Source organism: Falco punctatus, assembly GCF_963210335.1.
Source record: "Falco punctatus genome assembly, chromosome: 22".
Taxonomy (NCBI): Eukaryota; Metazoa; Chordata; class Aves; order Falconiformes; family Falconidae; genus Falco; species Falco punctatus.
Window position 1 is genome coordinate 228522 of NC_137602.1, and position 23809 is coordinate 252330.

General features: G+C 62.5%; 3 protein-coding genes and 1 long non-coding RNA gene across 7 annotated transcripts in view; 3 read left to right on the forward strand and 1 right to left on the reverse strand.

Annotated features, from left to right (window-relative positions):
* The window catches only part of SARS2 (seryl-tRNA synthetase 2, mitochondrial), a gene marked incomplete at both ends in the record, with an annotated part of 3687 nt that extends 3113 nt beyond the window's left edge, over positions 1 to 574 (forward strand). Inside the window, 1 exon segment of the mRNA XM_080370811.1 lies at positions 515 to 574. Coding sequence (XP_080226937.1) covers positions 515 to 574 — 60 coding nt within the window.
* Positions 575 to 1467: 893 nt separating this feature from the next.
* ECH1 (enoyl-CoA hydratase 1) lies at positions 1468 to 3652 on the forward strand. Its single transcript, XM_080370822.1, has 4 exons — positions 1468 to 1724; positions 1829 to 1900; positions 1996 to 2146; positions 3455 to 3652. The coding sequence occupies exons 1-4, from the start codon at positions 1483 to 1485 to the stop codon at positions 3557 to 3559; spliced, it is 570 nt and encodes a 189-aa protein (XP_080226948.1). The 5' UTR covers positions 1468 to 1482; the 3' UTR covers positions 3560 to 3652.
* A 202-nt stretch (positions 3653 to 3854) lies between these two features.
* LOC308056046 lies at positions 3855 to 4830 on the forward strand. 2 transcript variants are annotated; one of them, XR_013924689.1, is made up of 2 exons: positions 3855 to 3901; positions 4024 to 4830. It is a non-coding gene; the product is annotated as an uncharacterized lncRNA (long non-coding RNA). The 2 variants fall into 2 exon arrangements; XR_013924690.1 differs by having other exon boundaries at positions 3869 to 3962.
* Positions 4712 to 22687, reverse strand: ACTN4 (actinin alpha 4). 3 transcript variants are annotated; one of them, XM_080370821.1, is made up of 21 exons: positions 22540 to 22687; positions 20796 to 20915; positions 19170 to 19256; positions 19002 to 19089; positions 18248 to 18326; positions 16974 to 17055; positions 16026 to 16111; positions 12507 to 12599; positions 12135 to 12365; positions 11400 to 11547; positions 10847 to 10997; positions 10031 to 10139; positions 9792 to 9932; positions 9396 to 9578; positions 9118 to 9252; positions 7393 to 7572; positions 6984 to 7130; positions 6797 to 6877; positions 6477 to 6542; positions 6034 to 6192; positions 4712 to 5865 (listed from the first exon to the last, which is right to left on the reverse strand). In XM_080370821.1, exons 1-21 carry the CDS (start codon positions 22562 to 22564, stop codon positions 5707 to 5709), a joined length of 2550 nt encoding a protein of 849 aa, XP_080226947.1. In that variant the 5' UTR covers positions 22565 to 22687; the 3' UTR covers positions 4712 to 5706. The 3 variants fall into 3 exon arrangements, with proteins under 3 accessions (XP_080226947.1, XP_080226946.1, XP_080226945.1); XM_080370820.1 differs by lacking the exon at positions 6477 to 6542; XM_080370819.1 differs by lacking the exons at positions 6477 to 6542; positions 16026 to 16111 and adding an exon at positions 16587 to 16672.
* Positions 22688 to 23809: the final 1122 nt, after the last annotated feature.

Consider the following 23809-nt stretch of genomic DNA (forward strand, 5'->3'; position numbering starts at 1 on the left):
CCCCAGCCGTCCTGGTGGCTCCTTGGGTGTCCCCAAAACCCCTCAGATGTCCCCAAGACCCCCAGCTGTCCTGGTGGCTCCTTGGGTGTCCCAAAGACCCCTCAGGTGTCCCCAAGATCCCCCCCAGCCGTCCTGGTGGCTCCTTGGGTGTCCCCAAGACCCCTCAGATGTCCCCAAGATCCCCCCCAGCCGTCCTGGTGGCTCCTTGGGTGTCCCCAAGACCCCTCAGGTGTCCCCAAGACCCCTTATCTGTCCTGCTGGCTCCATGGGTGTCCCCAAGACCCCTCAGATGTCCCCAAGATCCCCCCCAGCCGTCCTGGTCGCTCCTTGGGTGTCCCCAAGACCCCTCAGATGTCCCCAAGACCCCTCAGATGTCCCCAAGACCCCTTAGCTGTCCTGGTGGCTCCTTGGGTGTCCCCAAAGACCCCTCAGATGTCCCCAAGACCCCTCAGCCGTCCTGGTGGCTCCTTGGGTGTCCCCAAGACCCCTCAGATGTCCCCAAGATCCCCCCCAGCCGTCCTGGTCGCTCCTTGGGTGTCCCCAAGACCCCTCAGATGTCCCCAAGACCCCTTAGCTGTCCTGGTGGCTCCTTGGGTGTCCCCAAAGACCCCTCAGATGTCCCCAAGACCCCTCAGCCGTCCTGGTGGCTCCTTGGGTGTCCCCAAGACCCCTCAGATGTCCCCAAGATCCCCCCCAGCTGTCCTGGTGGCTCCTTGGGTGTCCCCAAAGACCCCTCAGATGTCCCCAAGATCCCCCCCAGCTGTCCTGGTGGCTCCTTAGGTGTCCCCAAAGACCCCTCAGATGTCCCCAAGATCCCCCCCAGCTGTCCTGGTGGCTCCTTGGGTGTCCCCAGAGACCCCTCAGATGTCCCCAAGATCCCCCCCAGCTGTCCTGCTGGCTCCTTGGGTGTCCCCAAGACCCCTCAGATGTCCCCAAGATCCCCCCCAGCCGTCCTGGTGGCTCCTTGGGTGTCCCCAAGACCCCTCAGATGTCCCCAAGATCCCCCCCAGCCGTCCTGGTCGCTCCTTGGGTGTCCCCAAGACCCCTCAGATGTCCCCAAGACCCCTTAGCTGTCCTGGTGGCTCCTTGGGTGTCCCCAAAGACCCCTCAGATGTCCCCAAGACCCCTCAGCCGTCCTGGTGGCTCCTTGGGTGTCCCCAAGACCCCTCAGATGTCCCCAAGATCCCCCCCAGCTGTCCTGGTGGCTCCTTGGGTGTCCCCAAAGACCCCTCAGATGTCCCCAAGATCCCCCCCAGCTGTCCTGGTGGCTCCTTAGGTGTCCCCAAAGACCCCTCAGATGTCCCCAAGATCCCCCCCAGCTGTCCTGGTGGCTCCTTGGGTGTCCCCAGAGACCCCTCAGATGTCCCCAAGATCCCCCCCAGCTGTCCTGCTGGCTCCTTGGGTGTCCCCAAGACCCCTCAGATGTCCCTATGGCTTCTTGGATGTCCCCAAGGCCCCTTGGGTGTCTTGGGGCCTCTTTGGATGTCCCCAAGATCCCCTGGATGTCCCCAAAGCCCCCTCAGCTGTCTCTGTGGCTCCTTGTGTGTCCCCAAAGACCCCTCTGACATCCCGGTGACCCCACGGGTGACACTGGGCCCCCTCAGCCCCTCCCCACGTCCTCGTGTGTCCCCTCACGTGTCCCCTCGCCCGCAGGAGGTGGACATCGGGCTGGCGGCCGACGTGGGCACCCTGCAGCGTCTCCCGAAGATCGTGGGCAGCCAGAGGTGACGGGGGGGGGGGACGGGGACACCGGGTGGGGGTGGGGCGGGCTGGTGGCGGGGGAGGGGACTTCAGCGGGACCCCGTGTCACCTCGTGTCACCCCCGCAGCCTCGTCAACGAGCTGGCCTTCACCGCCCGCAAGATGATGGCCCCCGAGGCGCAGAGCTGCGGCTTGGTGAGGTACGGCCACCCCCCTCGTCCCCTGGGGACACCCCCCACCCCCACCCCCCCCAGCCAGGGGGACACTCGGGGACACCCGTTGTTGTCACCCGCAGCCGCGTGTTCCCCGACAAGGCGGCGCTGCTGCGCGGGGCGCTGGCGGTGGCGGCGGCGGTGGCCGCCCGCAGCCCCGTGGCCGTGCAGGGCACCAAGGTCAACCTGGTGTACGCGCGCGACCACCCCGTCCCCGAGGGGCTGCGCTACGTGGTGAGTGTCACCGTCCCCAAGGCGGGGACACCTGTCCCCAAGGCCTGTCCCCAACGCAGGGGTGCTCGTCCTCGGCCCTGTCCCCGAGGGTGGCCCTGTCACCGTCCACGAGGGTGTCCTGGTCCCCATCCCTGTCCCTCAGGGGGTCCCTATTCCCATTCCTGTCCTCAGTGGTGTCCTTGTCACCATCTCTGTCCCCAAGGGTGTCCCTGTCCCCGAGGGTGTCCTGTCCTTGTCCCCATCCCTGTCCCCGAGGGTGTCCTTGTCCCCATCCCTGTCCCCGAGGGTGTCCTTGTCCCCATCCCTGTCCCTCAGGGGGTCCCTATTCCCATTCCTGTCCTCAGTGGTGTCCTTGTCACCATCCCTGTCCCCAAGGGCGTCCCTGTCCCCAGGAGTGTCTTTGTCCCTGTCCCCGAGGGTGTCCTGTCCTGGTCCCCATCCCTGTCCCTGAGGGCGTCCTGGTCCCCATCCCTGTCCTCAGTGGTGTCCTTGTCACCATCTCTGTCCCTAAGGGAGGCCTGTCTCCGTCCCTGTCCCCAAGAGTGTCTTTGTCCCTGTCCCTAAGGGTGTCCTGTCCTGGTCCCCGTCCCTGTCCCTCAGGGGGTCCCTATTCCCATCCTCAGTGGTGTCCTTGTCACCATCTCTGTCCCTAAGGGAGGCCTGTCTCCGTCCCTGTCCCCAAGGGCGTCCCTGTCCCCAAGGGCGTTCCTGTCCCCAAGGGCGTCCCTGTCCCTGTCCCTAAGGGTGTCCTGTCCTGGTCCCCATCCCTGTCCTGGTCCCCATCCCTGTCCCTGAGGGTGTCCTTGTCCCCATCCCTGTCCCTCAGGGGGTCCCTATTCCCATTCCTGTCCTCAGTGGTGTTCTTGTCACCGTCTCTGTCCCTAAGGGAGGCCTGTCTCTGTCCCTGTCCCCCAGAGCATCCCTGTCCCTAAGGGCGTCCCTGTCCCTGTCCCCAACGGTGTCCCTGTCCCCCAGAGCGTCCCTGTCCCCAAGAGTGTCTTTGTCCCTGTCCCTAAGGGTGTCCTGTCCTTGTCCCCGTCCCTAAGCGTGTCCTTGTCCTCATCCCTGTCCCTAAGCGTGTCCTTGTCCTCATCCCTGTCCCTAAGCGTGTCCTGTCCTGGTCCCCATCCCTGTCTGCAAGGGCATCCTTGTCCCCATCCCCGTCCCTAAGCGTGTCCGTGTCCCCATCCCTGTCCCCGAGGGCGTCCCTGTCCCTGAGCGTGTCCTGGTCCCCGTCCCCGTGGGTGCCCCTGAGGGTGCCACCGGCGCGGCGGTGCCACGGGCGCGGCGGTGTCCCCGTGTCCCCAGGCCACCTGGAACATGGCCATGCTGCAGACCGAGGACATCCTCAAGTCGGTGCAGGCGGCGCTGGAGAAGAGGGACCCCGAGAGTGTCCCCTTCGCCAAGCTGTAGGGACCCCCAGAAAGAGGGGTGCCCCTCCCCCCTCCAGGGGTGTGTGTCCCCAATAAACGGGGGGTCCCATGTCCCCCCCAGTCTCTGCCTTAACCCTGGGTGCTGTTCTGGGGGGTCCTGACACCCCCCACCCCGTCCCTGGGCCGTGTCCCCCCTGTCCCCATCCCCAGTGTCCCCAAGTCCCGTGCTTGTCCCCCTCATGCCCCCTTGTCCCAGTCTCCAGTGTCCCCCCCGGACCTGTCCTTGTCCCCGATGTCCCCCTGTCCCCATTATGCTGTGCTTGTCCCCCTTGTGTCCCATCGTGTCCCCAAGTCCTGTGCTTGTCCCCCTTGTGTCCCCATCGTGTCCCCAAGTCCTGTGCGTGTCCCCCTTGTGGCCCCGGAGTCTCGTCCCTGTCCCCATCGTGTCCCCAAGTCCTGTGCGTGGCCCCGGAGTCTCGTCCCTGTCCCCATCGTGTCCCCAAGTCCTGTGCTTGTCCCCCTTGTGGCCCTGGAGTCTCGTCCCTGTCCCCATCGTGTCCCCGGAGTCTCGTCCCTGTCCCCATCGTGTCCCCGGAGTCTCGTCCCTGTCCCCATCGTGTCCCCAAGTCCTGTGCTTGTCCCCCTTGTGTCCCCAAGTCCTGTGCTTGTCCCCATCGTGTCGCCAAGTCCTGTGCTTGTCCCCCTTGTGTCCCCGGAGTCTCGTCCCTGTCCCCATCGTGTCGCCAAGTCCTGTGCTTGTCCCCCTTGTGTCCCCGGAGTCTCGTCCCTGTCCCCATCGTGTCCCCAAGTCCTGTGCTTGTCCCCCTTGTGTCCCCCTGTCCCCAGTGTCCCCCTCCCTCCTGCCCACGACGTTTTGCTCCATCCACAACCTGCCAAAAAACACCACCCCTCCCCCTCCCCCTCCCCCAAGGGCTTTTGAGCCAAATTCCTGCAGTTCTGGGGGGGGGCCAGACACCCCCGCGCCCCCCCCCCCCCCCCCCGCCAAGCACAAAAACGCGTCTCGGCGTCCTTAAAAATCCGCCACCTTTTATTGTCCTGCGGACCCCAACCCGGGGGGCATGGGCAGGGCTGGGGGGGGGGGGGGGTGGGGGGTGGTCGTGGGGGGGGTCCCCAGTGCTCCCCCAGCCCCGGGCAGGAGGGATGAGCACGGTGCGGAAGGGTAAAGTCTCCGTTAACGGTTATCAGCAATATTTTAATTACATGACAAAGAAAAACCGGTAATATATGCTGCTAGGTGAATATATATTTATATAATAAATCCGTAAGTTAATAAAGTAAATAGGAACCTTCTGGCTTTCATTTAAATTTTAAAAGATCAGGCTTTTTTTTTTTTTTTTTTTAAATTTTTTTTTTGCCCTTTTTTTTTTATTCTTTTTCTCTTTTTTTTTTTTCCTCTAATTTTTTTTTTTTTTTTTTTTTTTGAATTTTTGGTCCTCAGAAAAACCTGCTCCAAGGTTGGAAGGAGGGGGGGGGGGGGGAGCGGGGGGAGGGGGCTGCGCTGGAGGTGAGACACCACCACCCCCTGACCCCCCCCCACTGCACCATCCTCCGCCCGAGCCGGGGGGGGGGGGGGGGGGCTCTGCTGCCCCCTTCCCCCCCCCCCCAACCCCCACCCCAGCTTGTTGGGATTTTCGGCTGCGGAGAGGGATAAACCCGCACGGGGTGGGGGCGGGGGCTCCCTTTGGAGCTGCTAGTTGAAAAAATATGGGTTTTTCTATTAAAAAAAATATTATCTGAGGCAGAGCTGAAGCTCCCCGCTCCCCTGCCGGCAAAAAAAAATAAAAAAAAAATCAACCCCCACCCCCCCCCAAGCCACTAAAAGGTGAGCCCCCCCCTCCCCGCAGCTGGCAGCCCTCCCCTGTGAAAAAACCCCGAAACCCCCCGAAAATAACCCAAAATATATCGTTGCATAGGTACGTGGTGGGTGTAATACGCAAGAACCGCGCGGTGGGGCGGCCGTGGCGTTACCGGTGCCCCCCCGGGGAGGAGACACCCCCCCCCCCCCCCCGCCTCGTTGGGTGCAGGGAGGTGGGTGGGAGAGGTTGAGTGTGGAGCAATGAGGGGGGGGAAAAAAACCCAATAAAAACCGAATGAAAAAAATAAAAATAAATGGGGGATTTGGCTCGTGGCGGGAAGCGCCAGCGCTGGGTGCCGCCGCGGCGCGGCTCAGAGGTCGCTCTCGCCGTACAACGCGGTGGAGAAGGATTTGTAGTCCAGGGCGCCGGGCACGGCGTCGGGACCCTGGTAGGGAGCCATGCGGGCGATGCAGTACTCGGCCTGCTCGGGGGGCAGCTCCCGCCGCAGCTCTTCGGCCGTGATGTAGTTCTGGGGGGAAAAAAAATAAAAAAAAAATTAAAAAAAAAACCAAAAAAATAAAAAGAACAAAAACCAAAAAAAACAAATTAGGAAATTCGTCGAAACGGTGGAGGTTTGGGGTGGATCCGTGAGTTTCGGTGGATCCGGGTGTGGGATCCGTCGTGGCGGGTGCTGCACCTTGTCGCCGGCCAGGACTTTGAAGGAGGCGATGACTTGATCCGCCGTGTCCGTGTCGGTGGTTTCCCGCGACATGAAGTCGATGAACGCCTGGAAAGTGACGATCCCGCTGTTGTTGGGATCCACCACGCTCATGATCCGGTTGAATTCGGCGTCGCCCTGGAGCAAGGAAGGGGATGGGGGGAGGGGGGGCGGTGAGGGGGGGGTGGGAGCGCTGGATCCCACCCCTCCCCCACCACCCTGCAGTGCCCTGACGGACCCTGGGTGCGCACGGGGGGGGGGGATCTCCCCCATCCTCCGGGATCGCGGCGGCTGTTCCCAGCCCCCCCCCCTCAGCGGGATCGCAGCGTCAGGAAGAGCGGAGAAGTGGGGGAGGGCGGAAAAAAAAAAGGTGGGAAAATAAAAAGTGGCGGCGGTGGGGAGGAGGATAGCAGAGAGCGTACCAGGCTGTATCCCGTGGCGGTAAGGAGAGCTCGGAAGTCGTCCGTGTCCACGCTTCCCGCGCGCTTCTTCTCCGGGAGGAGGAAGAGGAGGAAGAGGAAGGAGAGCCGGCCGCAGAGGGCAGAGAGCGCATGCAGAGAGGAAGAGGAAGGAAAACGCGGGAGGAAGAGGAGAGAGACAAGGCAGAGACTCGGTTACGGGAGGCGTTTCGGCGCGGGAAGGCGGCGGCGGCGGCGGGGGGGGGCGCGAGGAGGAGAGGGGGGGGGATGGGGAGGAAGAGCGAGGAGGGGGATGGGATGGGATGGGATGGGGGCGCCGGTACCTGGCGGTCGTTCTCCACGTCGTAGCCCAGGCTGATGAGGCAGGCCTTGAACTCCTCCGGCCCCAGCGCGCCGCCGTGGTCCTGCCAGGGAGGGGACGGAGCAGAACGGGGCGTTACTGGTGGCTTCGGCACCCCCGGGGGGGGGGGGGGAGCTGGGGGAGGGGGGGGAGGGGCTGGGGGGTCGCACCTTATCGAAGTGGTTGAAGGAAGCCCTGAATTCCTGCATCTGCTCCTGGCTGATGCCTTTGGCGTCGCGGGTGAGGATCTGGTTCTCCACCTCGTTGATGGTGCGGGCGATGGTGGTGAGGAGCTGCTCCCAGCCCACGCGGATGTGCTGCCGGCGGGAGGGGGATGGGGTGGGGGGGGGATGGGAAAGAGGGTGGGGGGGCTTGTTAGCGAGGGGGGGATCGATGCGTTCCTACAGGAGGCCGCCGCGACCCAACCCAAAGCTTTGCAACCCCCTCCCCCACCCTGGGTGCCCTATAGCCCCCCTTGGGTACCACACCCCCCCCACCCCCCCCATCCTCCGCCCCTCCCGGCAGGGTTAATTAATTAATAGGGATAATTAGAATTAAGGAGCCAAGCCAGGCGCCCACCTCCATGGTGTAGTTGGTGTGCTTGTTGTCGAAGATCAGCGCCTCCTGGATGAGCTGGTGCTGCTGCTCCAGCAGGTCGATGTTGGGTTTGTAGTCGACGATGCTCTGCTCGTACTGCTTCAGCTGCGCCAGCTGCGCCTCCAGCGTGCCGTGCAGCTCGATGGAGATGCGCCCGATCTCCTGCCGGGAGCCAACGGCACCGTCAAGGCTACGGGGTAAGGCCAAAGGCACGGGAACGGGAAGGGGAAGGGGAACAGCCCCGGCTCGGCCACCCGCCGCCGGTGCCAGGGGTGGTGGGATCGTTCACGGGTGGCAGGAGCCGGAGCGACGCGGACGCGGGGCAGGGTGAGCCCCGGCGTGCTCCAGGCGGGTTTGAGAAGCCGAGATTCCCGGTTTCCCAACATTTTGGGCAGCTGGAGCGATGCAGACATGGTGCAGCCCGAGCTCCAGGCTGGATTTATCAACCCATTCCCAGTTTCCCATCATTTTTAGGAGCTGGAGCGATGCAGACACGGGGCAGCCCGAGCTCCAGGCTGGATTTATCAACCCATTCCCAGTTTCCCATCATTTTTAGGAGCTGGAGCGATGCAGACACGGGGCAGCCCGAGCTCCAGGCTGGTTTTATCAACCAGTTCCCAGTTTCCCATCATTTTTAGTAGCCGGATTGATGCAGACACAGGGCAGCCCGAGCTCCAGCCTGGTTTTATCATCCAATTCCCAGTTTCCCATCATTTTTAGGAGCTGGAGCAATGCAGACACAGGGCAGCCTGAGCTCCAGGCTGGATTTATCATCCAATTCCCAGTTTCCCATCTTTTTTAGGAGCCGGATTGATGCAGACACAGGGCAGCCCGAGCTCCAGCCTGGTTTTATCATCCAATTCCCAGTTTCCCATCTTTTTTAGGAGTTGGACTGATGCAGACACAGGGCAGCCCGAGCTCCAGCCTGATTCTATCAACCCATTCCCAGTTTCCCATCTTTTTTAGGAGCTGGATTGATGCAGACATGGTGCAGCTCGAGCTCCAGCCTGGTTTTATCATCCAATTCCCAGTTTCCCATAATTTTCAGGCACCAGATTGATGCGGACACGGGGCAGCTCAAGCCCCAGTGTGCTCCAGCCTGGATTTATCAACCAGTTCCCAGTTTCCCATCATTTTTGGGAGCTGGAGTGATGCGGACACGGCGCAGCTCAAGCTCCAGCCTGATTCATCAACCCATTCCCAGTTTCCCATCATTTTTGGGAGCTGGAGTGATGAAGACACAGGGCAGCTCAAGCTCCAGGCTGGTTTTATCATCCAATTCCCAGTTTCCCCTCATTTTCGGGAGCCGGACTGATGCAGACACAGGGCAGCCCGAGCTCCAGCCTGGTTTTATCAACCCGTTCCCAGTTTCCCATCATTTTTAGGCACTGGATTGATGCGGACACGGGGCAGCTCAAGCCCCAGCGTGCTCCAGCCTGGATTTATCAACCCATTCCCAGTTTCCCATCTTTTTTAGGAGCCGGATTGATGCAGACACAGGGCAGCCCGAGCTCCAGCCTGGTTTTATCATCCAATTCCCAGTTTCCCATCATTTTTGGGAGCCGGACTGATGCAGACATCGGGCAGCGTGGACCCCATGTGCTCCCACCTGTTTTTTTTACCAGCCCTTTCCCGACTCCCCGTCCTTCCCAGAGCCGCAGCAGCTCCCCGCGCGTGGCTGCCCTCCCGCCGTGCTCCGGCGCTCACCTCCATCTTGGTCTGGATCCAGGGCCCCACGATGTTGGCCTGGCTGGCGAACTGCCGCCGCAGGTGCTCGTTGGACTGCTGCTTGCTCTGCTCGTCCTGCAGCGCGTGGTCCCTCTTCGGCACCAGCTGCTGCACCTGCGGGGGCGGGGGAGGGGACCGTGCGTTGGCGAAACCCCCCCCCGGTGGGTGGGCAGACCCCCTTTACCGGGAGCTCCGGCCCCACTGAGCATCCCCGCGTTATTCCCGGGAAACTGGGGCTCCGCGCCGCCGGCACCCACCCGTTCCCACTTGGAATTGATGATCTGGGGGGTGACGGAGGTGTAGGGGTTGTTCCCGGCGAGTTTGATGCTGTTGAAGTCGGCGATGCGCTGCGCTTCCCGCTGGATGCCCAGGATGGCCTCGCGCTCCTTGTCGGCGTCGGGGAGGGTGGATTTGAACTGGTCGTGAGCGGCGATGAGCCCCTGCGGGGGTGGGGGGATGGGTTAGAGCCGGGGTGGTGGTGGGGGAGGTGCTGCTCCGGGAGCCGTACCGGCACATCATCCCCTCCCCCATCACCAGAACCCCCCTCTGGCTCACCCGACCCCCCCCAAAATGATGCCGTTCCCAACGGGGAGAACAACATCCCAGTGAGAAACGGGAGGTTCCCGGCCCGCCCCTCCCCTCCCCCCCCACACCTCGATCTCCTCGATGGTGTGGACGATGAACATGTCCTGCAGGTCCTCCATGGCGCTCTCCATCCAGTTGTTGAAGGGGGCCGCCCTCTTGGCGTACTCCAGGTGCAGCTCGTCGATGGTTTCCAGCTGCTTCTCCGTTTTCTGCGGGCGGCCAGCGGGAATGAGGAGGGGGAAAAGCCCCCCCCCCCCCCCGGGGCGGCCCCACTCCCACAGGTGTCCCCCCCGAGTAGGGGGCTCACCTCCAGCGCTTCCCTCCTGCTGTGGGTCAAGGAGCCCAGCACGTCCCACTGGTCGCAGATCTTCTGGCACCGCGCGTTGACGCTGGGCGAGTCGTAATAATCCAGCTCGCTTTAGGGGGGGGCGGGAAGGGGGGGCAGAAATGCAGTGGGGTGAGGGCACGGGGCAGGGGGCGCACACATTGGGACCACCGGAGTCGGGATGGGGTCACCCCCTCCACCCCCCGCATCCTGACGCAGGGATGCGCTCGGCTCCCGTTCCAGCGGTGAGTGGGGCGCTGGTGCGGGGGGGAGGGGGGGCGGTGAGTGGGGTTCTGGGGTGGGTGGGGGGCTCGTTAGGACCCCCCCCCACGGCGTTTCCCACGCCCCCCACCTCCCCGTTTCCCGGCCGGCCGTGGCTCCAGCCGTGGGAAGAAGGGCTCCATTCACGGCTCGGAACTTGCGCTGGTTTTCAGTGTACTAATTGTGCCCGAGTTTATCTGACCCGGGGAGTGATGGGGGGGCGGGGAAATAAAAAAAAAAAATAATAAAAAAAAAAAATTAAAAAAAAAAAAAAAAAAGAGCGAGGCCGCCTTACAATAACCGTATTCTGGCGGCGGAGAAAACCAGGGGGGGGGAAGGGCCGGGTGGAACAATGGGGGCACTGTGCGGAGGAGCCGCTCCGAGGTCAGCCGTGCCCGGGGGGTCTTGCCGCCAGACCCCCCCCCCCCCCCGATACGGAGGGATCTGCGGTGGGAAGGGCCGAGGTGTGGGGCGCTGGGGGACCCCAGGGGTGTTTTGTGGGGGGGGGTGGGGGGGTGGGGGGGGGCGCAGACGTACTTGAGCTCCTGCGCGATGGCCGCGATCTGCTCCACGCGGTCCTGGTGCGCCGCCAGGTCGCTCTCGAAGGCTTCGTGCTTCCTGATGAGCGCCTTGATGTCCGACAGCGTGGCGGCCTCGTAGTCCTTCTGCTTCAGCATGGCCTCCTTGCCTGGGGGGGGGGAGGGGCGGGGGTGGGGGGTGGGGGACACACGGCGCTGTCACCTCATCCATCCCCCCCCCAAACACACCCGGCGGGGCACCCAGGTGGGTCCTCCTGCCGCTTGGGCGGCACCTCCGTGGAAAAACGGACCCCAAACAGTTCCCCCTCCCACCCCCCCCCAAAAAAAAAACAAAAAACCAAACCTTCTACATAACCAAAACCCCCGAAATAACGAGGAGCATCTCCGAGATGCACTGCAGGGTGGGGGGACAGGGACCCCCCCCGGCTCACGCCACCCAGAGCAAAGCCAAAAGGGGTGTGAAAACAAGGGATGTGAAACCCCCCCTGGCCCCCCCAGCTGCTTCCCAAGGTATGTGACCCCCCCTCCCCGGCCCCGAAATGTGCCCCCACCTTCGGTCCACGCCTCGTGGATGGAGGCCTTCTGCCGGAACTTCTCGGCCAGGTGATCGAGCCGCTCCAGGCGCCGGATCTCGTTGAGCAGCCACTCCTCGTAGCCCTTCTCCGCTTGCTCCAGGTGCTGCCAGCCCGTGTTGATGTCCTGGGGAGGGGGCGCGGGGGCTCAGGGGGGTCCTGCGCTGCCAGCGCCTGCTCCTCCCCCACCAGCTCCGTCACCCTTGTAACTGTGGCTGGGCTGCGGGGTCCCCCCGTGCCCGCACCAACAACAGCGGGGTCCCCCCGTGCCCACACCGACGGCTGCGGGGTCCCCCCGTGCCCGCACCGACAACAGCGGGGTCCCCCCGTACCCGCACCGACGGCTGCGGGGTCCCCCCGTGCCCGCGCCGACAACAGCGGGGTCCCCCCGTGCCCGCACCGACGGCTGCGGGGTCCCCCCGTGCCCGCACCGACAGCAGCGGGGTCCCCCCGTGCCCGCACCGACAACAGCGGGGTCCCCCCCTGTGCCCGCACCGACGGCTGCGGGGTCCTCTCCCCCCGCCCCCACAACAGCAGCCAGGTCCCCCTGTGCCCCCCCGAACCTCTCCTGCCCACTTCATGCTCCCCCCCATTTTTGGGGGGAGCCACTGAAGAGCCCTCCAGCCCCAACCCCGCGCAGGAGCCCCGGGAGGGGACCTCCTGGTCCTCGCAGCCCCCTCCCCATCCCCACGGGACCCCCCTCCCCCGGCTCACCGAGACCATCCTCCCCTCGGAGGGCATGAAGGCGGGCCGGTTGCTCAGGCGCAGCTTGGTCTGCAGCGTGTTGAAATTAATTTCCAGCTGACACTTCTCCTGCACCTTGGGGGGTTTGTGGACCCGCCGGTAATCGCGGAAATCTTCCAGTTTCTGCTGCATCTCCTGGATGGTTTTTTGGGGGCTGCGGTCCTCCAGCCAAGGGATGGTGCGCTTGATCCACTCCAGCAGCTGCGGGGGGGGTTGAATAAAAAAAAAAAAAAAAAAAAAAAAAAAAAAAAAGGGGGGGGGAAAAAATGGGATTTAGGGGGTGGGGGGATGCTGGGGGAAGGGGTCCCGTCCCCCCCCCCCCCCCCGCCGGCGGTGGCTTACGTCGGAGGCCAGTTTCTCGTAGTCCTCCATCAGGTGCTCGTTCTCCTGGTTGACGGCCAGCACTTTGCAGATGCGGTTCGCCGCCGTCTCAGCCTGGGGGGGGGTGAGGGAAACAGGAGGACGGGGGGGTTGAGAAAACTGGGGTGTCCCCCCCCTCCGAGCCCCCCCATCCCAAACCCAGAGCTCCAACCTCCTTCCCTGCTCCCCATCAGCGGGGGGGGATGGGTATCTCTCTCTTTGCCCCGCCGGGGGTCCGGTGCTGGATGGAGCACAAAACTAAAGTTGCTATTTTTTTTTTTAATTGCGTTTTAATCTGGGTTTTTTGGTTTTTTTTTTGAAACCCATCTCTAAGCACCACCCTGGGGTCTCCTGCTGCTCCACCAAGGCGGATCCTTTCTCCACCGGGTGGGAAGAGGCAGGAAAAATCAAGGCTGGGGGGTGAGGGGTCGGAGCGGAAAGGCGACAGAAAGGAGCGGAGAGGGTCGACGGAGGGAGCAGGGAGAGGAAAAGGAAACCCCCAAAATCACCAGGAAGGAAGGAAAAGCAGCGGAAAGCTGGGTGGAAACCCAAGGGAAAAGCAGGAGGGAGGTGGGATGCGGTGCTGGGATGGCACTGGGATGTGGTGCTGGGATGTGGCGCTGGGATGCGGTGCTGGGATGCGGTGCTGGGATGGCACTGGGATGCGGCACTGGGATGTGGTGCTGGGATGTGGTCCTGGGATGTGGCGCTGGGTTGTGGTGCTGGGATGGCACTGGGATGCGGCGCTGGGATGCGGCATTGGGATGTGGCGCTGGGATGGCACTGGGATGCGGCACTGGGATGCGGCGCTAGGATGGCACTGGGATGCGGCGCTGGGATGCGGCATTGGGATGTGGCACTGGGATGGCACTGGGATGCAGCGCTGGGATGCGGCGCTGGGATGTGGCACTGGGATGGCACTGGGATGCAGCGCTGGGATGCAGCGCTGGGATGGCACTGGGATGTGGCACTGGGATGGCACTGGGATGTGGCACTGGGATGTGGCACTGGGATGCGGCACTGGGATGTGGCACTGGGATGCGGCATTGGGATGGCACTGGGATGGCACTGGGATGGCACTGGGATGCGGCGCTGGGATGCTCCAGGACACCTTGTCCGGCACAAGGAACCACCGGATGATCCCGGTGAGCTGGGATCCGCAGCGCCCCGAGGGCAGATCCCAAGGGAATCAACCTGGGCCTGGTCCAGCACCCCGCAGGATGAACCCCCGGATCAGAACCCGGATCAGAACAAGGATCAGAACCCGGATCAGAACAAGGATCAGAACGCGGAATCAGAACCCCGATCAGAACAAGGATCAGAACCTGGATCAGAACAAGGATCAGAACAAGGATCAGAACCTGGATCAGGACCCGGATCAGAACCCAGAACAGAACCCGGATCAGAACCCGTATCAGAACCTGGATCAGAACGCGGGATCAGAACCTGGGATCAGAACCTGAATCTGAATCCGGATCAGAACCCGGAATCAGAACTTGGATCAGAACCCGGATCGGAACAAGAATCAAAACAAGATTCGGAACCCGGATCAGAACAAGGATCAGGACCTGGATCAGAACCCGGATCAGAACCCGGGATCAGAACCCCGATCAGAATCCGGATCAGAACAAGGATCAGAACCCGGAGCAGAACCCCGGATCAGAACAAGGATCGGAACCTGGATCAGAACAAGGATCAGGACCTGGATCAGAACCCGGATCAGAACCCGGGATCAGAACCCCGATCAGAATCCGGATCAGAACAAGGATCAGAACAAGGATCGGAACCTGGATCAGAACAAGGATCAGAACCTGGGATCAGAACCTGAATCCGAACCCGGGATCAGAACCCCCATCAGAATCCGGATCAGAACAAGGATCAGAACCCAGAACAGAACCTGGATCAGAACAAGGATCGGAACAAGGATCGGAACAAGGATCAGGACCTGGATCAGAACCCGGGATCAGAATCTGGATCAGAACCCGGATCAGAACCCAGATCAGAACCCCGATCAGAATCCGGATCAGAACAAGGATCAGAACAAGGATCAGAACCTGGATCAGAACCCGGATCAGAAAAAGGATCAGAACCCAGAACAGAACAAGGATCAGAACTGGATCAGAACAAGGATCAGAACCCGGATCAGAACAAGGATCAGAACCTGGATCAGAACCCAGATCAGAAAAAGGATCAGAACCCAGAACAGAACAAGGATCAGAACCCGGATCAGAACTGGATCAGAACAAGGATCAGAACCCGGATCAGAACAAGGATCAGAACTTGGATCAGAACCCGGATCAGAACCCGGATCAGAAAAAGGATCAGAACAAGGATCAGGACCCAGAACAGCACAAGGATCAGAACCCGGATCAGAACAAGGATCAGAACTTGGATCAGAACCCGGATCAGAACAAGGATCAGAACCCGGGATCAGAACCCAGAACAGAACCCGGATCAGAACAAGGATCAGAACAAGGATCAGAATCTGGATCAGAACCCGGATCAGAACAAGGATCAGAACAAGGATCAGAATCTGGATCAGAACAAGGATCAGAACCCGGGATCAGAACCCAGAACAGAACCCGGATCAGAACAAGGATCAGAACCTGGAGGAGAACCCTGGATCAGAACAAGGATCAGAACAAGGATCAGAACCCGGATCAGAACAAGGATCAGAACAAGGATCAGAATCTGGATCAGAACCCGGATCAGAACAAGGATCAGAACAAGGATCAGAATCTGGATCAGAACCCGGATCAGAACAAGGATCAGAACAAGGATCAGAACCCGGGATCAGAACCCAGAACAGAACCCGGATCAGAACAAGGATCAGAACCTGGAGGAGAACCCTGGATCAGAACAAGGATCAGAACAAGGATCAGAACCCGGATCAGAACAAGGATCAGAATCTGGATCAGAACCCGGATCAGAACAAGGATCAGAATCTGGATCAGAACCCGGATCAGAACAAGGATCAGAATCTGGATCAGAACAAGGATCAGAACCCGGGATCAGAACCCAGAACAGAACCCGGATCAGAACAAGGATCAGAACCTGGAGGAGAACCCTGGATCAGAACAAGGATCAGAACCCGGATCAGAACCGGATCAGAACAAGGATCAGAACCCGGATTAGAACCCGGATCAGAACCCGTATCAGAACCCGGATCAGAACTCGGACCAGAACTCGGATCAGACCCCCTGGGAGCGCTGGATCGTGCCGCAAAGACGGATCAGACCCCCGTGCCGCGCTGCAAACTGGGATTCGGGGTCTCGCTCCCCCACGCTACCTCCGGCCCCCACCAAAAGCCTGGAAGAGCCCCCCCAGCGCCACAGCCAGCCTGGCCCCGAACCCAGTCGGGGGCTTTTCCCGGAGGGAAGCGGAAAGCCGCCCCGTTTCGGGGTGGTTTTGCCCAGCAGCAGCGCGAGCGCCCCGGGAACCGGCGGGTACGGCGTCAGCGGCGTCAGCCCCAAGCGCGCAGCTCCGGCCGGCGCAGCTCACCTTCTGCGCCCCCGAAAAAGCGTGGTAGAAGCAGGACACGTATGTCATGATGGCTTTCTCGTCGGGCCTGAGCGTGCCCACGATATCTGCGCGGAGAGAAAGGCAAGGAGAGAGGGTGAAGCAGCGGCCGGCAAACCCTCCACCCCCTGGGGCATGCGGCGGAGGGGCGATGCGCTCGCTGGGGGGCTTGGGATCCCGCCCGGAGCTGGCTCTGGGGTTATTTTGCCAGCTGCGCTTCCCTTTTCTCAACATCTCAACCTTTTTTCTCAAAAGATCGAGGCTTCGTTTCCAGCCACATCCCGCGCTCCCGAGCTCCCTCGGGAAGCTCCGCGCGGCCCCGGCTATAGCGCCGGGGTCAGCCCCCGCCACCCCAAGCACCACCAGAGAGATGGATTTTCGGGAAGCCCAGCGGCTCTTTAACCCCACACGAACGAGCTGAGGTGCGGTTCCCAAAGCCCGCGAGAGAAAAGACGGGCCCATCTGAAAGAGAAAGCGGCGTTGAGTGCGGGATGCTGCGGCGGGGAGCGTGACAGCGAGACGGGAGGCAGCCGCCTCGGGTACCTTCTGAGCCCCCGAAAAGGCGTGGTAGAAGCTGGACACGTAAGTCATGATGGCTTTCTCGTCGGGGCGAGCTGTGTTGACAATGTCTGTAATTAAATAACAAGGGTCAGGCTGAGGGGGGGGGAGGGGGGGGGGCCAGCTCCGGCGCGAGCCAGGCTCGCTCTCCACGCGCCGCCGTGCCTGCGAGCCAGCTGCGATTTAGGCTGGAATCCCACCAGCCAGCGGCTCTTAAAAAAATCCACCTGTACGGGCAGAAGAGCGTGTTAAATACACAAGCCCCCGGGGTCAGGCCATCCCTCTGTTCCCCGGTCCTGGGGCACGCTTCCCGGGCGGCCCGAGGGAGCGGCTTGCCCACCGGAGGAGCCTTCGGCGGCGCGGAGAGCTTACCCTCCGCATCCAGCATCTTGGGGATGTCCAGGTACTTCTCCGCCACTTCGAAGGCGTTGTTCAGGTTCGTCACCGGATCGTCCTAGAGGAAAACGGGGCGGGGGGGTGGGGGTGGGGGTGTGTGTGAGCTGCTGGAGAGGGCAGCGGGGCAGCGGGAGGGATGGAGGGAGGGAGGCAGCGAGGGAGGGAGGGAGGGAGGGAGGCAGCGAGGGAGGGAGGGAGGGATGGAGGGATGAAGGGATGGAGAAAGGGAAGGAGGGAGGGAGAGAGGGAAGGAGGGAGGGAGAGAGGGAAGGAGGGAGGGAGGGAGGGAGGGAGGAATGGAGGGAGGGATGGAGCGAGGGAGGGTGGGAGGGAGGGAGGGATGGAGGGATGGAAGGATGAAGGGATGGAGAGAAGGAAGGATGGAGGGATGGAGGGAGGGAGGGAGGGAGAGAGGGAAGGAGGGAGGGATGGAGGGAGGGACAGAAGGCTGGAGGGAGGGAGGGATGGAGGGATGGAGGGATGGAGGGAGGGATGGAAGGATGGAGGGAGGGAGGGAGGGATGGAGGGATGGAGGGATGGAGGGATGGAGGGAAGGATGGAGGGAGGGAGGGAGGGATGGAGGGATGGAGGGATGGAGGGAAGGATGGAGGGAGGGAGGGAGGGAAGGAGGGATGGATGGAGGGATGGAGGGAGGGATGGAGGGATGGAGGGAAGGATGGAGGGAGGGAGGGATGGAGGGAAGGATGGGGGGAGGGAGGGAGGGATGGAGGGATGGAGGGATGGAGGGAGGGATGGAAGGATGGAGGGAGGGAGGGAGGGAAGGATGGAGGGAGGGAGGGAGGGAGGGAAGGATGGAGGGAGGGAGGGAGGGATGGAGGGATGAAGGGAGGGAGGGAGGGATGGAGGGATGAAGGGATGGAGGGAGGGATGGAGGGAGGGAAGGATGGAGGGAGGGAGGGAGGGAGGGAAGGATGGAGGGAGGGAGGGAGGGATGGAGGGAGGGATGGAGGGAGGGAGGGATGGAGGGAAGGATGGAGGGAGGGAGGGAGGGAAGGAGGGATGGATGGAGGGATGGAGGGAGGGAAGGAGGGAGGGAGGGAGGGATGGAGGGATGGAGGGATGGAGGGAGGGATGGAGGGAGGGAGGGAGGGAGGGATGGAGGGATGGAGGGAGGGATGGAGGGAGGGACGGAGGGATGGCCGGAAGGAGGGAGGGAGGGAGGGAGGGATGGAAGGATGGCCGGATGGCCGTGCTCGCCCGCTGTCTCCGAGCCGGGAAGAGGTTTTTACCTTCCTGAGTTTGTCGTATTCGATCAGCTCTGGCCTGTGCCTGTGGATCAAGGCGTTGAAAGCCAGCCCGTCCTTCCAGCTGCCGAGGGAAACGCGGAGAGTGAGACCCCGCGCCGGCGCCAGGCTCGAATCCACGGACAGGTGTCCCCCCCGCCGCCCCACGCCTCCCCCCCCCTGCTCCTGGATTTAAAAGCGGGAGGGCTGAGACGGACCCCGCACCGTCCGCCCGCCCCGGAGGAGCAGCCTGGAGAAGGGGCGGACGCTAACCACAGCAAAAAAAAAACAAAAAAACCCAGTGTCCTCAGTGTCCCTCTGTGTCACCCCAGCACCCCTAAAGAGCCCCCAGTGTCCTCAGTGTCCCTCTGGGTCACCCCAGCACCCCCAAAGACCCCCCCAGTGTCCTCAGTGTCCCTCTGGGTCACCCCAGCACCCCCAAAGAGTCCCCAGTGTCCCCAGTGTGCCCGCTGGTCACCCCAGCACCCCCAAAGACCCCCCCAGTGTCCTCAGTGTCCCTCTGGGTCACCCCAGCACCCCCAAAGACCCCCCCAGTGTCCTCAGTGTCCCTCTGGGTCACCCCAGCACCCCCAAAGACCCCAAATCAAATAAACCCCAACCCAAAGCAGCACGAGCCGCAGCACGGAGCGGCGGGAGGAGGAGGAGGATGCTCAGTCCTCTCCTTCCCGTGGGATATTCCCATCAGGAGCGGCGCGGCCGCATCCTGCGGGGTGGGAAAAGCCGGCGCCGGGAGCGTTACCTGATGTGGAAATTCTGCACGTTGACGTTTTTGTAAGGCGCCGTCTTCCTCTGGCACCAGAGCAGCAATCCCTCCTTGGCCGAGGTCTCTGCCGGAGCAGGGGGAGGGGGGTGGTCAGCCGGGGAGGGGATCCAGCGCCGGCTGCCGCCCGCATCCCGGCTTCCTTACCTTCCACCGAGATATCCTGGATGGCAAACCGCAGGATGATGGTCCAGATCATGCCCAGCGTCATCTTGGCGTTGCCATCCACGATCTCTGAAAGCCAAAAGGAAAAAAAGGCGGCGCCGTTCAGCTCCCGGGAAGCCTTTTTCCCCCCCTAACGGAGCAGCTCCCGGCACAGCGCCGGCATCGCCGCTCCGGAGCCACCCGCGGCCCCGCAAGACTCACCGGACCCACCTGGGCAGCACCAGGAGCAACGTGTCCCCCCCCCCCACCCCGTTCCCACGTCGCCTTCAGGTGCCGGAGCGCGGATTTGGGCTGCCCACCCCCCGGGCTGCGACGTCGGATGCCCCGAGCCCACCCCCCACCCCGCTCCTCATCCTCCACCCCTCTCCTGCCTCAAGAAACGCGGAACCGGAGCCGACATCCTCCAAAATAAACGTTCCCAACGGCAGTTTGTCACCCTCGGGGTGACACGGAGAGGGTCCCAACAACGGCTCCGGGGCGGGGGGCTCCGGCTGCTTGAGCCCCCAGTTCCCCCAGTTCCCGGGGTGTCTCCAGGAAGGAGCCGACGTGACATTTCTCATCGCTTGAGCAACCCAAGCGCTTGGGTTTTTTTTTTTTGGGTTGGTTTTTTGTTTGGTTTTTTTGGTTTTTTTTGGTTTTTCCGCGGGATTACGGTGAGATAGGCGCCGGCGGGGACCGGCGGGAGCCTCCGGCGCGAAGCGGCTGTTTGTAACCGCCACCGCGGGCCGCGCCTCTCGGGTTGGGATGCGGCACCAGTCGGGACACGCACCGGTTTCGGGAGCGGGCGCGGGCTTCCCCAGCCGACGAGGTTTCAAAGAGAAAACCTGGGAGCAGCCGCCGTCCTCAAGAACCGGCTCTGCAGCGTGAGCCGCTGCCAAAACTCCGGCAAAACCACGCCGAAGCTCCGGGGCAACCCTCCGGCTCCCGCAGCCACCAGTAAAACCAGAGGCCAAACGGGAAATCCTCTCCCTTAGCCCCGGGGGGAGGAGTAGGCAGCCCTGGGAGCAAGGCAGAGGGGGGAATTAAATCCGGGATCAACCGTATCCCGCTTCTCCCCAGCCGGTGGATCCCCGGCGCCGCGTCCTGCCGGTGCTTCCGACGCCGGGCGGCCACACGGTGGGTGCGAGGCCAAGGACACGCTTGTACCGCAGCAAAACCCAGGCAAAACGTTTTTTTTTGGTGGTTTTTTTTTAGTTTGTTTTTTTTTTTCCAGTTTTTGTTCCGCTTAAGCAGGTTGTTTTCCGCGGGGACGGCCTGCGGCCGGAGCAGAGCCGGGAGAATCCGTCCCGCCACCAAAGCGAATCCGAGATCCTCGTCTAATGGGAGGAATTTTGGTTTTTAAACCACCACGCTTCCCCTGCCAGCGCCGACGGCTTGGAACAACGCAGGTGCAAATATTTGGCTTTTCCAGAGGGTTTTTTTCAGGGGTTTTTTTGTGTGGTTTTTTTTTTTTTTTTTGACGTTTTTTGTGGTTTGTTTTGTTTTTTTTTTTTTTTTTTTTTTGACGCAGCGGCGATGGAGCCCCGTCGTGCCCCACCGGTTGAAACTCAACGGAAACACCTCGGGGTGGCTCCCACCGTCCTCGCCGCTGCGCCGGTCCGGACTCACCTTCGGCTCCTATGGAGACCAGTTTGACGCCTTTACTGGCGATGAAATCCAGGGCTTTGTTCACGTTGTTGATTTTATGCACTCTCATTTTTCCCCGCTCCGGTTTTGGCAATCGTTCCCCTGGGGAAGAAAAAAAAAAAAAAAAAAGGATCAAAGGGTTTTTGTTTTTTTTTGTTTTTTGTTTCAGGCAAACAGCAAAAAGCGGAGGAGGAGGAGGAGTGTTTAAAAGCGGGATGGAAGACAAGAAAAGTCAAAAAAAAAAAAAAAAAAAAAAAGAGAAAATAACGATAAGAAGCCCCGCGCTGCCCCCAGACACCCCGTGCGAGCCCCAGGAGGGGGCTTGAAGGGACAGGGGGGACCCCAGGGGGAACACACAGGATTAGAGTCACACCAGGGCAGGAGATGGGGGACCCTGGGGGCTCTTTGGGGGTGCTGGGGTGACCCAGAGGGACCCTGGGGTGACCTAGAGGGACCCTGGGGGCTCTTTGGGGGTGCTGGGGTGACCCAGAGGGACCCTGGGGTGACCTAGAGGGACCCTGGGGGCTCTTTGGGGGTGCTGGGGTGACCCAGAGGGACCCTGGGGTGACCTAGAGGGACCCTGGGGGCTCTTTGGGGGTGCTGGGGTGACCAGTGGGCACACTGGGGACCCTGGGGTGACCTAGAGGGACCCTGGGGGCTCTTTGGGGGTGCTGGGGTGACCCAGAGGGACCCTGGGGTGACCTAGAGGGACACTGGGGGCTCTTTGGGGGTGCTGGGGTGAGCAGTGGGCACACTGGGGACCCTGGGGTGACCTAGAGGGACCCTGGGGGCTCTTTGGGGGTGCTGGGGTGACCCAGAGGGACCCTGGGGTGACCTAGAGGGACCCTGGGGGCTCTTTGGGGGTGCTGGGGTGACCAGTGGGCACACTGGGGACCCTGGGGTGACCTAGAGGGACCCTGGGGGCTCTTTGGGGGTGCTGGGGTGACCCAGAGGGACCCTGGGGTGACCTAAAGGGACACTGGGGGCTCTTTGGGGGTGCTGGGGTGAGCAGTGGGCACACTGGGGACCCTGGGGGGACCCAGAGGGACCCTGGGGGCTCTCTGGGGGTGCTGGGGTGACCAGCGGGCACACTGGGGACCCTGGGGACTCTTTGGGAGTGCTGGGGTGACCCAGAGGGACACTGAGGACACTGGGGGGGTCTTTGGGGGTGCTGGGGTGACCCAGAGGGACACTGAGGACACTGGGGGGGGTCTTTGGGGGTGCTGGGGTGACCCAGAGGGACACTGAGGACACTGGGGGGGTCTTTGGGGGTGCTGGGGTGACCCAGAGGGACACTGGGGACCCTGGGGACTCTTTGGGGGTGCTGGGGTGACCCAGAGGGACACTGAGGACACTGGGGGGTCTCTGGGGGTGCTGGGGTGACCAGCGGGCACACTGGGGACCCTGGGGACTCTTTGGGGGTGCTGGGGTGACCCAGAGGGACACTGAGGACACTGGGGGGGGTCTTTGGGGGTGCTGGGGTGACCCAGAGGGACACTGAAGACCCCGAGGGGAACGAGCAGGACCAGTGAGACCGTGGGGCACACCGGGGTGACACCAGAGGACACGCTGGGGGGGGGGGGGGGGGGGGCGGGGGACTCAGGGCAACACTGGGAGATCCCAGAGAGTATTTTGGGGACCCTGGCGAGACCCAAGGGGACCCCAGGGGCCGTGGGGGGACACCCCAAACCCCAGGGAGGAAGGGGGCACAAGCGGGGCGACCGACCTGAAATCACCTCCAGCAGGAGCATGAGCTTGAGGCCGTCGCGGAAATCCTCGTCGATGTTCTCGATCTGCGTGCCGGCCTTCCGCAGGTGGGAGTTGCACCACGCCGTGAAGGTCTGCCGGGGGGGAGATGGGGGAGAGGGGGAGGGTCACGGCGAGGAGCGACACCCCCCTTTTTTTCGGGGTTCGCCGTCTCCCCCCCCATCTCCCCGGCGCCAAATCGCCGCGCTATGGGAATAAACAGGGAAAGGTGGATGCCTGCCCCTCCCCCCCCCCGCCGTGGCTCCGTGTTTTTTCCCCGGCGAGCTGCTGGCCGGGGGGGGGTCACTGGAGACCGGTGGGGGGGTGGGGGGTGGGATCCAACCCAGGAAAACCATCGGGATGAGGAGGGGGGCTATCCCGGCTGGCACCTGCGGATGGCTGCGCCGAGGATTTGGGATGCGCCGAGGGTTTGGGATGCGCCGAGGATTTGGGATGCGCCGAGAATTTGGGATGCGCCGAGAATTTGGGATGCGCCGAGGGTTTGGGATGCGCCGAGGGTTTGGGATGCGCCGAGAATTTGGGATGCGCCGAGGGTTTGGGATGCGCCGAGGGTTTGGGATGCGCCGAGAATTTGGGATGCGCCGAGAATTTGGGATGCGCCGAGGGTTTGGGATGCGCCGAGGGTTTGGGATGCGCCGAGGATTTGGGATGCGCCGAGGGTTTGGGATGCGCCGAGGGTTTGGGATGCGCCGAGGGTTTGGGATGCGCCGAGAATTTGGGATGCGCCGAGGGTTTGGGATGCGCCGAGGGTTTGGGATGCGCCGAGGGTTTGGGATGCGCCGAGGATTTGGGATGCGCCGAGGGTTTGGGATGCGCCGAGGGTTTGGATGCGCCGGGGATTTGGGATGCGCCGAGGATTTGGGACGGGCCGAGGGTTTGGGATGCGCCGAGGGTTTGGGATGCGCCGAGGGTTTGGGATGCGCCGAGGGTTTGGGATGCGCCGAGGGTTTGGGATGCGCCGGGGATTTGGGATGCGCCGGGGATTTGGGATGCGCCGAGGATTTGGGACGGGCCGAGGATTTGGGATGCGCCGAGGGTTTGGGATGCGCCGAGGGTTTGGGATGCACCAAGGATTTGGGATGCGCCGAGGGTTTGGGATGCACCAAGGATTTGGAATGTGCCAAGGATTTGGGATGCGCCGGGTCCGTCCCCCCCCACCCTTGGCAGCGAAGGGGTCCGGGTCGGTTAAGGGCGCTTCGCAGCCGGGGGTCCCGCGCATCCCCCGGGGA